This window comes from Ictalurus furcatus, chromosome 17 (genome assembly GCF_023375685.1).
Source record: "Ictalurus furcatus strain D&B chromosome 17, Billie_1.0, whole genome shotgun sequence".
Taxonomy (NCBI): domain Eukaryota; kingdom Metazoa; phylum Chordata; class Actinopteri; order Siluriformes; family Ictaluridae; genus Ictalurus; species Ictalurus furcatus.
Window position 1 is genome coordinate 25,735,304 of NC_071271.1, and position 15,216 is coordinate 25,750,519.

The following is a 15,216-nucleotide window of genomic DNA, read 5'->3' on the forward strand; positions in this document are numbered from 1 at the left end:
TATGGCATGTGCTGCGCTGTAAAATGTATTAATTTCGCCAAAATCCTTCACGGTTATTTAATAGTTTGCTGTTCTTGGTGTTGGGAGTACTTCATTTGTGTTATAGTGCTCTTTGCTGATTGGTAGCAGACATATCGCGTCATTCCCGGTTTCTTGTCAGTCGTCGTTGAGTTGTGAAGATAAATCCTGTATGACGACATTTTGCTCTCTTTGACCTCTAAATAGACGTTGAGCTTGTCTGCGGCACGAATAAACCTGAGTTCACCAAGATACGCCGATGTCCATTGTCTATTGTGCACCAGAACACAACGCAGTGTAGCCGGGCTAGGCAGGACCAACCGGCTAAATTGGTGCCGTTATCTGGATTTCTCCGCTTCAGATTATCGCCAGTGTGATCGCCGGTGTTGCTGTAACAAGTACCGATACAGGTCAGAGACATTAACGTAACAAGTACAAAAACTGTATATACTGTAAATATTGAGTGCTACTAGTTTTTTTTTTATGTGAGTGTAAGGCATCTGTTTACATACATATTAGTTTTAGTTAAGAGGTAACACAACAAATTAAGATGACTGATGGTAAAGGTGTAAGGTTACCATTTGGCCTTGATGGGGGTGCAGTAAGTTTTGGACTGGGTTGGTTTTTGGGAGAGGTAGATTCAACTCCAGTTAGGGGGGCTATTGCAATAGGCCAGCCTGTGTTCTCTTCCACTCACATGTACGCTGATGTACCTTCTCCTAGGCAGTACACACCTAGACCGGGAGTGAGTTCCCCAGATATAGAGAACCTTATAGCTCAATTAGCCCACCAGATTGGAGAGAGTATTGCAAGCCAGATGCAGAAAGCTGTAGGTAACCAAACTGACCAAACTACTCATACACCTAGTTTGAACACTGGCCAGGGTAACTCTGCATTAAACATGACTGGGGTGAAGTTACTGATGCAGGCAGATGTCAAAGAGCCACCATACTTCAGAGGTGATGGAACTTACAAACATACAGTACATGAATGGGAGGAAATCATGGATGGCTACCTGAAGAAGATGGGTATACCACCTCAAGAGTACTCCCAAGAAATTATGTTCAGGTTGATGGGAAAGGCTAGAGATGTCATCAAAGTCAGCTTGCACAGCATTCCATCTTTAAGGCCTGCTGAAGACCCCAAGTTTGTTTATGATGTACTGAAACATTTCAGTGAGCTAACATATTCCACAATGCCTCTGGACGATTTTTACAACACTCTCCCTCATGTAGGAGTAAGCACGATGGACTATTGGATCCACTTGAATAAAGCTGTGGATGTGGCTGAGGAGGCAGGGACGGAACATTGAAGATCCCTCTCACAGGGTTACGATGATGTTCGTGAAACATTGCCCTGACCCCGCGCTTTCAAGTGTCCTGAAGTTTAAAACGGCAGAGAGATGGACAGCAAATGAGATTCAGGAGCATCTCATTGAATATCGGAGAGAGGCCAGGATAAAGCCACAAGGTAAAACGAGTTGACTACAACAAACAAAACAGGTTGGTGCACACGCCCAGACCTCAGCAGTAGAGGCCGTAGCTGCTGATAATTCGAGGGAGCTTGCCTGCGATCAGAATGAAAAAGTGCGGTCATCCTCTTCTCAGGTAGAGAGTGCTTGCATTCAGTCCTTCATTGGCTTGCTAGACCGCGTGCTGGAGTAGAAAGTTCAGTCAGCGACAGTTACTCCACCAGGCAGGGAGCGAGTGAACTTTCCTCAAAGGAGATGCAGGGTGTGCCAGTCTGTCGATCATTCAACAACTATGCACCGCAGACAGGAAAACCTTTGCAGGAGCTGTTTCAAGCTTGGCCATTGGAGAAGAGTGTCAACAACGTAAGTCAAGAAATGACGTTATGCCGCCACCCGCCCAAACACAGCCAGAGATGAGCAAGGTGGAGCAGGTTTAAACTAGGCAGCTCACATTCAGAGAGGGGCAGTAAGGCACTAACCCTCAAAGGAAATGAAGACTTAAAGGCGGTGTATGCAAAGGTTTGCAAAGCAATGCCAGAGGACTGCTCCATAATTATTCAGGATATCCACAAAGTTGAGCCGTTTGGCGAATTATTTCATGCACCAGTGACAGTAAGTGGTTCTACTCAGTTGCAAGGATTGCTTGATACAGGATCCATGGCCTGTACAATAAGTGAAGAAGCAGAGCAGAAACTTTTAATAGAGAACATTGTGACACAATGGCAAGAGCTGACACAGCACATTATACTTGTTGGCTGTGGAGGACAACGGGCGAGCCCCAAGTGTAGGTATGACATGGAATTGGATTTGTATGGGGTAAAGTGTATGGTCCCAGTCCTGGTGCTTGCTGGTCAGAAGGATGACATCATCATAGGAACCAACATGTTGAAATATTTGCTGAGTCAACTGAAGAATGACGTCAACTATTGGAAACTTATCTCATGCAATGTACAGGAGTCTTCTGAATGCGGGCAGTTTTTAGAGATGATGGCTGGACTCACGAGGTGGACGGGACCAGATGTACCAGATAAAGTGGGTACAGTTAAACTAACTCAAGCAGTGACTCTCCTCCCCAAGCACGAACACCTGTTGTGGGGCAGGTTGCCAAGTAATGTCCCTATGTCCCTTGGAGCACAGTGGTGGTGGTGTCCACCTCCTCCAGGTGTAGCCCTCATGGTATCATGGTCAGCAGAGTGGTCACGCCTTTGTGGGAAGATGGCTGGATTCCCATGAAAGTCACCAACTTCACAGAAAAGCCACTGACCCTGAAACGGAATTGCAAACTGGCTGACGTCTCCCATTGCATTGCAGTTGAAGACTTCACTCTGACCCAAGGCTCTTGTCAGAAAGAGAATGACACAGATAAAGTGGCTCATGAACACGTTGACAATAGTGACCTGAAACACAGTATACAGAATGTTGGTCTGGGGGATGTCACCATCGACCACTGCGAAGTAAGCCCATCCACCAAGATCCAACTGGTGAGAATGCTGGAACAATACCAGGATGTGTTCTCAAAACACCACCTAGATTGTGGAGAAGCAAGAGTTTTGTGCATAGAATCTGGCTTACAGATGACTGTCCTTTCTGGCTTCCGTATTACAGAGTGCCTCCAGCCCACTACCAAAAGCTGCACCAGGTCCTCACAGAGATTGAGGAGCAAGGAATCATTCGGAAGTCTTTGAGTGAATTTGCCTCCCCACTCCTGATGGTGTGGGAAAAGAATGGTGACCTCAGGATATGCACAGACTTCAGGTGGCTGAATGCAAGGACCATCAAAGATGCTAATCTCCTGCCTCATCAGTTGGACTGTTTAGCAGCCCTTGGTGGCAACACTGTCTTCACCACCATGTACCTAACATCAGGTATTTATAACCTGCCCATGCACGAGGAAGACAAGAGATTCACTGCCTTCACAACAACACTGGGCCTGCACGGATATAATAGAATGCCACAGGGCCTTTGTAACAGTCCGGCATCTTTCATGAGGATAATGCTAAGTGTCTTTGGTGACCTAAACTTCAGTAGCTTGCTATGTTATCTCGTTGACCTCCTGGTGTTTGCCCCATCTGAGCAAGAGGCCCTCAATAGACTGGAGGTCATTTTTCAGAGGCTGAGAGAGCACAACCTGAAGTTGAGCCAAAAAAATGCCATCTGTTGCGGTGGTCCGTGAAATTCCTCGGACACATTATCGATGGTGACAGGGTAGCGGTTGACCCAGAGAAAGTGGAAGTTATTGTGAAAATGTCAAAGAGTGATTTAATGGAGGAAGACGGCTGCACACCTTCAGTTCGGAGGGTAAAGTCATTTTTGGGGATGGTGTTGTACTATCAGCACTTCATACCAAACTGTTCCTCCGTAGCAACGCCTCTTTTTGCCCGTACAGCTGGTCAAAAACAGAGGGGAAAGGTGGGAAAGTTAAATCAGAAACCCAGTGTCTTCAAAAGGCTCAAGCCCACAGACTGGACTGATGACTATGACTTCTGAACTGTGCAGTCCTGACTCACCCGGACTTCTCCAAACCCCTTATCCTATCCATTGACCCTTTTCTTGATGATCTCAGGGCAGTTTTGTCACAGATACCGGAAGCTGAAACCAAAGCACGTCCGATTGCCTTTGCAAGTAAGACCCTCACTGGCTCACAAAAGAGGTATCTGGCTCATTGTCTGGAGTTCCTAGCACTCAGGTGGAGTGTTTGTGAAAAATTTAGTCATTGGTTGAAGGGACACACATTCATGGTGTGGACCAACAATAACCTACTAACATATATAATGACAACCAAAACTTGACGCTTGTGAACAGCGGTGGGTGGCAAAGTTGTCCCCCTATACAGTATCTCACAAAAGTGAGTACACCTCTCACATTTTTGTAAATATTTGATTATATCTTTTCATGTGACAACACTGAAGAAATGACACTTTGCTACAATGTAAAGTAGTGAGTGTACAGCTTGTGTAACAGTGTAAATTTGCTGTCCCCTCAAAATAACTCAACACAGCCATTAATGTCTAAACCGCTGGCAACAAAAGTGAGTACACCCCTAAGTGAAAATGTCCAAATTGGGCCCAAAGTGTCAATATTTTGTGTGGCCACCATTATTTTCCAGCACTGCCTTAACTCTCTTGGGCATGGAGTTCACCAGAGCTTCACAGGTTGCCACTGGAGTCCTCTTTCACTCCTCCATGACGACATCACGGAGCTGGTGGATGTTAGAGACCTTGTGCTCCTCCACCTTCCGTTTGAGGATGCCCCACTGAGGCTCAGTAGAGTTTAGGTCTGGAGTCATGCTTGGCCTGGAGACCACCTTCACCCTCAGCTTCTTTAGCAAGGCAGCGGTCATTTTGGAGGTGTGTTTGGGGTCGTTATCATGCTGGAATACTGCATACTGATCATGCTCTGCTTCAGTATGTCACAGTACATGTTGGCATTCATGGTTCCCTCAATGAACTGTAGCTCCCCAGTGCCGGCAGCACTCATGCAGCCCCAGACCATGACACTCCCACCACCATGCTTGACTGTAGGCAAGACACATTTGTCTTTGTACTCCTCACCTGGTTGCCACCACACATGCTTGACACCATCTGAACCAAATAAGTTTATCTTAGTCTCATCAGACCACAGGACATGGTTCCAGTAATCCATGTCCTTGGTCTGCTTGTCTTCAGCAAAGTGTTTGCGGGCTTTCTTGTGCATCATCTTTAGAAGAGGCTTCGTTCTGGGACGACAGCCATGCAGACCAATTTGATGCAGTGTGTGGCATATGGTCTGATCACTGACAGGCTGACCCCCACCCCTTCAACCTCTGCAGCAATGCTGGCAGCACTCATACGTCTATTTCCCAAAGACAACCTCTGGATATGACGCTGAGCACGTGCACTCAACTTCTTTGGTCGACCATGGCGAGGCCTGTTCTGAGTGGAACCTGTCCAGTTAAACCGTTGTATGGTCTTGGCCACCATGCTGCAGGGTCTTGGCAATCTTCTTATAGCCTAGCCCATCTTTATGTAGAGCAACAATTCTTTTTTTCAGACAGTGCTTTTTCTGGCCACAAATGGAAAGAGACATCAAGGAATATGTGAAAGGCTGCCAGCGATGTATCTTAGTAAAACCCCCTGAACCAGCTACCCAAGCTCCCCTGGAGAGTATTCGCACCTCTGCACCCATGGAGTTGGTGTGTATAGATTTTTGGAGCGCTGAGGATAACAAACAAAGAGCGGTGGATGTCTTGGTCATAACTGATCATTTAAAAAAATTGGCTCATGCATTCCCCAGTGTCAACCAGACTGCAAAACAAGTCATGAAGAAACTGTGGGACAGTGTATTCTGTATATATGGTTTTCTAGAGCGAATACATTCAGATCAGGTAGCCAATTTTGAGAGTCAACTCATAGAAGAGCTCCTCAGCCTCACAGGGATCGCAAAGACACACACAACTGCATACCATCTGATGGGAAATGGGCAAACCGAGGGGTTTAATAGAACGCTTGGCAATATGTTGCGCGCCTTACCATTAGCAGCAAAACAACCCTGGGCACAACAGATTCAAACCTTGACCTTTGCTTACAATGCCACAGTTCATGAAATGACTGGATATGCCCCATTCTTTTTAATGTACGGTCAAGTTCCCAGACTCCCGGTGGATGTGGTCTTTAGTCAAGTCCTGAGGGACCCAATCATGATTGACTAGAAGACCTACGCTGAGAAATTGATGGCAAACCTGCCATCAAAGCCGCTCGCATTGCTCAGCAAAATGCAAGGAAAGAGCAGCAGCATCAAGCTGCTGGTTACAACAAGAGAGTCCGTGGCACTTGCTTGAATGTCGGTGACAGAGTTCTGCTCACAAACAAAGCAGAGAGGGAAGTGGAAGTTGGAGGACAAATGGGATCTGCCCAGTTCCAACGTGCTCTCCGACCCACATGAGTCTTGCGTTGACTTTGACACCTTAAACAGTGTTCCTGAATTAGGTGAGACGGGACCCCATAACAGCATTTCACCCACGACAATGACTGATAGTCAGAAACCTAAACAAGTCTTAGGGACTGAGATGCACATAGTCAGAAGACGTACAGGCAGGGTTGTTAAAGCAGTCAATAGGCTGATAGAGGATATGTTGCAAAAATCTTTCACATGGTGTAGGTGGGTTTAACAGAAGGCCACCGTCTTTACGTACCTTGTTTTAAACAGGGTAGAGGGAGTGTAGACATGAGTACTGTGTTATGTTCTTAGTTAGTACATTCTTTTGGGGTTGTATGACAGAATGTTCACATTGACGAGTATAGGGTCCCAACATCTTATGTGGTGTAAAAGGCATCATATTAACTAGGAGAAGCAGTAGCCTGATCAGCTTCTGCTTTCTCTGAACTTACTTTGTGAGTAGCTTAAAATGCTCTGTGTGGAATTAGATTCCTATGGTTATTTTGGACCAAATGAGTGTGAACATTGTACCTTATATGATTGCTTTTTCTGTCTTGCCGGACCTTCTGTATGTCTAGGATTTAGGCGAAATTAAGGAGGAGTGAATGTAACAGATATAAGAAAAATAGGAAGTAAAACGTTTTTTTGTGTGTGTGTGTGTGGTTTTTTTTTTTTTTTTTTTTTTTTTTTAAATGGCATGTGATGCACTGTAAAATGTATTCATTTTGCCAAAATCCTTCACGGTTATTTAATAGTTTGCTGTTCTTGGTGTTGGGAGTACTTTATTTGTGTTATTGCACAAATAAAGTATAACACAAGTTTTTTTTTATTTTTTATTTATTTAATTTTTTTTTTATAACACAACTTTATAACACCTATAACACAAATATAACTATTTGTGTTATAGGTGCTCTTTGCTGATTGGTAGCAGACATATCGCGTCATTCCCGGTTTCTCGTCAGTCGGCATTGAGTTTGACTGCGAGAGGTGCGTTGTGAAGATAAATCCTGTATGAAGACGTTTTACTCTCTTTGAACTCTAAATAGACGTTGAGCTTGTCTGTGGGACGAATAAACCTGAGTTCACCAAGATACGCCGATGTCCAGTGACTATTGTGCACCAGAACACAACGCAGTGTAGCCGGGCTAGGCAGGAGGGACTGGTTACACACAGATACACCAAAAATGAAACTAAGAAATAAGGAAACTGTCTGTGGAATTTGCATTCACTCATTTTGTGATTAGATTTTACTGTACACAAACTGAATAATAACCATGTGAATTATGTATTTCAAATTGGACAACCTATCCAAGTAACACCGAAATTATGCACGCATGCTCTCCAAAACTGCTACAAACCTAGTCTACTGCCTTCTGACTGCAATCATGTGGTCAGGTCAATGTTTTTACCTCTCCTAAAGTGTAGTGCATTGGGAATAGTTCTGAAGGGGCATCATGTATTTGGTGAGACCAATGAGCTCAAGCATACAGAATTATATAAAAACCAGGAAACTTTTCCCTAGACCACATCTTACCCTTTTGGCAGAAGAAGTGGACTGGATGCCTTATACAGCATTACAGTAGCAGAACTCTACAGTACTGGAGGACTGGAAGTACAGTTCCAGTCTCACTTTAAGTACTATTATAGTGTCACTTTAATGAATTTTGGAATAACAGAGGCACTTTAAATAACAACTTGAAAGACTGCTGGACAACAGATTGTTAATTCCTTATTGAAGATAACATTTTAAGTATCTTAAAATTAAACATGGCTCAAAATGTTTCCAGAAAAACAATCAATGAATTTGTTATCACAGGATTTGATAATTTTGAAAAACCAATGATTCTTGGAATTGTCATACTTACTGTATACATTCTTGTAATGCTTGGGAACCTGGCAAACGTATGCTTTATTGTTATGGATAAACATCTACACCAGCCAATGTATCTCTTCATTTGCAATTTAGCAATAGTAGACATGCTCTATTGTACATGTTCATGTCCAACTATGATAGGGAACCTTTTAGTTGGCTTTAAAACTATATCTTATGTACCATGCATTATTCAGATGTTTGTGTTTGGTTTAGGCTTTGTGATGGAGGTGTTTACTATTTCTGTCATGGCTTTTGACCGATTACTTGCCATAATCAAGCCACTGCGCTACCCTTCAATTCTGACAAATGTTCGTTCTGTTATTCTCACTTCTTTCTTGTGGATTCTAGGTACTGCTACAATAGCTGTCATGCCTGGAACTGTTATTTCTCTACCATTTTGTTTCACAACACTTAAATTCTTGTTTTGTGACTATGGATCTGTTGTCAGAGCCACTTGTGTAGATCCTAACCCATATTTTGATTTGATGGCAATTTTAACTTTTTTTCTGCTGTTTGGGACATTCAGTTTCATCTGTGGGTCTTACATAATGATAGTTATTGTTGTTGTCAAAATGACCTCAAAAGGTAGCAAGAAAAAAGTGTTTAACACATGCTTCAGTCATTTGATAGTTGTAGTGTGCTATTATGGCCCTACTTTTATTATAACCATTTTAACTAGGACAGGTATAGTTCTCACAATAGAGGAGCGACATGGGCTCAGAATTGGCACCATTCTTGGTCCGTCCTTAGTAAATCCTTTCATATATTCTTTTAGAACCAAAGAGATCAGAGACAAAATCTTGAGAATTGTGTCTAAAGTTGGACCAACCAAAGAATAATGTGGGGGAAAATATGCTGTTTTTACTTTTTTTTAACACTTACATAAAGAGTGAGTAAAGGCTCATAGGCCCACAAAGCATATACAGTGTAAAAGCAAGAGTGTGTGTCTGTGTAGAATTCTGAACTGATGTCAGTCAGTAATCTTCATGAATGACCTATTTAACTTGGAATTATGGTTTATCAGAATTTAGATTAGATTTAGAACAGATTTTAACTCTGCTCATATCTGTTAATATTTATATGAAACTAAGCATGTAATGCAAAAGAATGATTAATTTGTGTATAGTGCAAGCATACTGGATGTGTTTCTCAAACAAATAAACACATTTTCTACCTCAGAACTGTATAGACACTTAACTCATATATTCAAGCTGCAGATTAATTTTCTACGGGCAGATGAGTATGTAAGGAAAGTAAATGCAGCCTGCAATCAATTTGACAGTGACATTGCATTCAGGAAAATTAAAATAAAATAAAATAAATCTGAAAATAAAATCTGAAAATGTTATCCTACTCTGCAATGTCAAGTATTAAGTACAGCATGTACAACATTCACTAGCTTAGACTCTATACACACAATCTAGGTAGGAACAGGGCATATCAGAGAAATTCAATTCAATTTTCAATTACATTTTATTTGTATAGCACTGTTAACAATGGATATTGTCTCAAAGCAGCTTTACAGAAATATATAAACAAAGGATACTTTCATGCAAGAATGTCTTTCATGTAGGTCTTAATCTTTTTGCAATTCCAAAATGTATACATCACTGTACCAGTGGCTGCTTTAGACTTAAAACATAATTGGTGGTGTTGGGGAAAATTATGTGGAGACGTACTGGTGTAAAATAAGTCCTGTGGATGAATTTAAAATTTTTGTTCATGAGCCAAAATTTAAGTACCCTTCAGAAAAACGTTTATTATTCCGCTTATCATTAAAAGGATGCCAAATTTCCTTTCCCATATCTCCATTAGAGAGTCAAACATTAATAAACTACTGTAACATTTGACCGCATAGTTTAAATTTAAGATATCCTCCTCTTAGTACCACCTGAGGAGAAAAACTTCTTTTCTTCTTCAGTATGAACAAAGTGCATTTTACCTACTCTCATTTGAGACTCCAATAAGACACCAATAAGTGGTGTAACTGAATAAACTTACAAAAATCTTTACTAGGCAGTTTAAATTCTTCATTAATCTGCTTAAAAGTTAATGGACATAGATAGATCGTATGTATACTATAAATAAAAGGCAGATAACATAACATACTTGGAACACCTGAAACAGTAACTTCGTGTTCAGAACCAAAGAGATCAGAAACAAAATCTTGAGAATTGTCTATAAAGTTGGACCAACCAAAGAATAATGTGGGGATAAATATGCTGTTTTAATTTCTTTTAATATTTACATAAAGAGTGAGTAAAGGCACATAGGCCTACAAAACATATACAATGTAAAAAAGGAGTGTGTCCATGTAGTATTTTGAACAACTGATGTCAGTCTTCAGTAATCTTCATGAATGACTGATTTAATTTGGAAATACTGTATGGTTTATCAGAATATTTTAACACTGTTCATATCTGTTAATATTTGTATGAAGCTTAGCATTTACTATAAAGCAATTAGTTTGTGTGTAGTGAAAAGTTCTGCAAGTATACTGGCTGTGTTTATCAAACAAATAAACACATTCTACTTCAGAACTCTACAGACAGTTACAGTGGTGCTTGAAAGTTTGTGAACCCTTTAAGATTTTCTATATATCTGCATAAATATGACCTAAAACATCAAATTTTCACACAAGTCCTAAAAATAGACAAAGAGAACCTGTGGCACTCAGGGCTGAGATAGGCAGAACACAGACACTCGGAGGCAGAGATGGTGCAAAGAGGCGGGTGGTTTTATTAAAAATTCAGGTGAAAGCGTGGAGGTGCAGAGGTTTTGAGCTGGTGCTTGTGGGCCGCTGTCTTCCCGAACTGGGGCATGGTGAACAGGGCGGTGCTGCAAGGAGGAGGGACTCAGGAGGCTTGGCCGAGGCTGTGAGTGTCAGCAAGAAGCGCAGCGCAGTCTGGGAGTTTCTTCTTGGCTCTCGGCATCATCTGTGTCTGTAAATGGTGAGAGGTAGCGACATGTCACAAACTGTGTTTCTGAAGTGAGAACTCACCATGCTGTGTCTGCTGCATCCTTTTTATAGCTGCTCCTCTTCTCCTAGACGCTGAGGAGAAGCTGCTCCAATCATCCGCTGCCAGCCGTGTGTGTTTCTGCCGCCCCGCCTCGCAGCCATGTGCTTTCTTGCTTAGCAAAACAATCGGGGTGCTGAAATGGCTTTGCCCTTTCAGCACCCTGCCGGCAGTTGCCCGAGGAGTGTGACGCGCTGTGTGTGTGTGTGGACTGCAGGCCCGCTGTCACAAAACCGAATTAAACAAATGAGTCAAAAATATTATACTTGTAATTTATTGATTGTGGAAATTGAGCCAATATTACATATCTGTGAATGGAAAAGTATGTGAGCCTCTAGGAGTAGCAGTTTATGTGAAGGTGAAATTAGAGTCAGGTATTTTCAATCAATGGGATGACAATTGTGAGTGAGTACCCGGTTTTATATAAAGAACAGAGATCTATCAAAGTCTGATGTTCACAACAAGAAGTGTTGTGGACGTGTAAAGGAGATTTCTGAGGACATCAGAAAAAAAACTTGTTGATGCTCAGCCTGCTGGAAAAGGTTACAAAACCATCTCTAAAGAGTTTGGACCAATCCATAGACAGACGGATTGTGTACAAACTGAGTAAATTCAAGACCATTGTTACCCTCCCCAGTAGAGGTCAACAAAAAAGATCACTCCAAGAGCCAGACATGTAATAGTCCATGAGGTCACAAAGGAACCCAGGGTAACTGACAAGCAGGTTGGCATAATCTAAAGTGCACCACCTCCATCTGTCCACCTTAGTTCATAGTCAACGTCCCAGACTCACTCTGTGATCTCAAGGGCCCTTGTCATTTTGCAATTTAGAGCTCAGCATAGCTAATAATATAAGCACTTGTTGTCTTGCTCTCAGGTCAAGGGCATTGCTCTGTGAAGGTCCCACCTTCCAATTTTCTAGGAAAAAAATTAATACACTGTGGAGCTTCCCTGTTCAGTAATTCAAATAGGGAGAACCCCCCTGGAGGTTTGCAGGACTTCTCATACAGCAAATAACATGGGTTCAAGACATTTTGGCCTGTGCGACCATCAGGGCATCGATGTTCTGGACTCATTCTGTTTGCATGTTGAAGATGGCATGCTGACAGACCTGGAGTAAGTTGCAGAGAGACTTGATTATCTCAGCTAAGGATGAGGTCTCCTTGGTGGCATATTTGTCACACATTCTCTGGGGTTTTTCCACCACTGTGACACCCTCATGAGGAGAATGAAGACTTGGAAGGCTGGTCTTTGCATTTCAGCTTAGCAACCATCTTAAATGAAATAAATAAACATAAACAAAAACTTGCAAAATTCACATACGCACTCACACATAACTCAGGGAAAATTGCATTTTAATCACACAATGTTAATCACACACAGGTGCATGCACATATGAAATTTATCCACTCGTTATGTTCTGGCAGTTATGTAGTTACATTGATAATTAGCAATTTCTAGTGCTTCAGTTCATGTAACAATGTGAAAAACAATACTAAACAGATATACAAGATAATTATTAAGCATATTAATATTATTGCAAACCACACAACTAAATTAATTGTTGAACAAACCTGAACAAAAAATTAACACATGAATGGATTCAAAAGACTCAAAAATATAATGTCTTTTCTATATGACATACGTAGTTATGTTACGGTACCTGAGACAGAAGCAAGCGCAGGTAAGAATGGCTCAGAATTGCGAGGATCAGGCAGGAAGCATAGTCACAATACAGGCTGTGGTCGGACGATCAGACGAAATGGCAATACTAGGCTTGGGCAGAGAATCGTAGTCAGTAAACAAAGCACAAAATCCAAAACCGTGCTAACGAACACGAAAACTGGCTTGGTCAACGACAGGGACGAGGCTGAATACCGTGTGTGTGTGTGAGATTGGGTGCAGGTGTCCATGATCAGAACTTGGGAGAATGCGAGCGTGTGCGTGTATGGGAAGTGTAGTCCTCGTTGGCCATGTTTATAGTTTGTGTTGCATTTGTGTGGACCTTAGCTGTTCGAGGGCTGCTGATACTAGTGGCAAGGGATAACGGTATTTAACAGAGACTTGATGTAGGCCCCAGCAGTCTATGCATGGTCTGAGGCCACCTCCCTTGTTCATCACAAAAAAGAAACTGGCCTGGGTGGGAGACATGGCAGGTCTGATGTATCCCTGTTGGAGAGCCACCTGAATATACTCCTCCATGGCCTGATGTTCGGCTTGTGAGAGAGGGTACACTTGACCTCGTGGTGGGCTGGCTCCTGGAAGGAGCTTGATTGAGCAATCGTAGGTGCGGTGTGGTGGTAATCCACTCGCCCTCTCCTTGCTGAATACTTCCATGAGAGCATGATATTCGGAAGGAATTTTGACTGGGACGGGTGTAGTGGGCTCTCCACTGTCATGGCTGCCACCGGGGCAATGCAGGCAGTTACTGAAGCAGTACGGCGACCACTGGATAATCTGTTTGTCCACCCAAGAAACCTGGGGGTTGTGGAGCTCCAACCAAAGGAGGCCTAAAATGACGGGGTGCTGGGCAGAGACAGTGACGTACAGGACTATGGTTTCACTATGGAGGGCACTGACCTGGAGTACAAGGGGTGCTGTACAGTGGGAGATAAATGGTGCACTTATATAGCGCTTTTATCCAAAGTGCATTACACTGTGTCTCATTGATGACCCCACTGCCTATGGGGGACCCATCGATGGACTGGATACGACGTGCCTGGAGTAGGGGACGAACGGGAAGGTTTAGGTCTTGCACTGTTCTCTGGAAAATGAAATTGCCAGCAGCTCCTGAGTCAATCAGCGCTGTGAGCACAGTAGACACCCCTGATCATTCAATCATGACAGGTAGCACGAATACATGAGTTGTGCGTGCGTGGTTGGAACTCCCCAATTGGTGTCGGGGTTGGCTGTCCCCACTCTCCCCGGAGGGCCATGACTTTTTGAGAGAGCATTGGCGGACGAGGTGACTGCCCTCTCCACAGTAAAGGCAGCGGAACTCTTGGCAACACCTCCCCCTCTCCTTATATATATATATATATATATATATATATATATATATATATATATATATATATATATATATATATATAATAAAAAATTGGTATTGTTATCAAATTTGAACTTGGACTAGGAAAGGCTTCATGCTGTGGTCCAATTGTGTTTTCCACACAGCTACAGCTAATAGTTCCTAGCTGTAGTCATCTGCAGGTATCTGCTTCTGAGCTCTGAGGAAAAAACACTTCAGAGTGTCAGCTTTCAAAAGTGAACAAAACCATGTATATATGCCGAACAGCTTTAATTTTACTTTGGGTATGCTTTGGATAGGCGTTTTAGTCTAATTGTACAGGAGCTTTAATAGGTTTTATCTCATCTTAATTCTGTCGGTAATGGAGCTTAATTAATCAAGTTACTGAAAAATAATTAATGTCTAAAACTGATCACAAAACAATCGTTATATGAAGCTATATGAATTATCGACTACTCGAAAATTTCAAGTGGTGTCACTATTCATGTTTCCAAAAATGAAAACAAGTATATTTCATATAGATCTTGTGATCATATAATTGTTTTCATATGATGACACTGTATTAATTTAAAGGTTGTTTGTTATTTTCATGATGGTCCCCAATATGTCTCTTTTCATATGTAATGTATTTGTCCTTGCCCTGGTTCCCAAAAGAGGAGAATCAAAACTAAACAAATAAATAAAATCGTATAATGTTTTACATCACTTTCTGACCTGTCACGTGAGAAAATATGGTTCAGCATCTCTATATATACAGTAATGCATGCACAGACGTGGAATCTACAGTACAACAAGGTATAAGGTAGGGCTAAATAAAGAGCAACAGTAAATTTAACTATTTTAATAATTTAAATAAAAGTTTCACTGCTGAAGCTTCACTGTTAAAAGTGTTGAG

At 42.1% G+C, this 15,216-nt stretch overlaps 1 protein-coding gene across 1 annotated transcript; it reads left to right on the forward strand.

Moving 5' to 3' along the window:
- The first annotated feature begins 8,081 nt into the window (after positions 1–8,081).
- On the forward strand, positions 8,082–9,115 carry LOC128621076 (olfactory receptor 11H6-like). Its single transcript, XM_053646555.1, has one exon. It carries the CDS (start codon positions 8,171–8,173, stop codon positions 9,113–9,115), a length of 945 nt encoding a protein of 314 aa, XP_053502530.1. The 5' UTR covers positions 8,082–8,170.
- Positions 9,116–15,216: the final 6,101 nt, after the last annotated feature.

Bases quoted from the DNA above. Each gene is read 5' to 3' on its own strand.
- LOC128621076 (XM_053646555.1), top strand. From the start codon at position 8,171: ATGGCTCAAAATGTTTCCAGAAAAACAATCAATGAATTTGTTATCACA.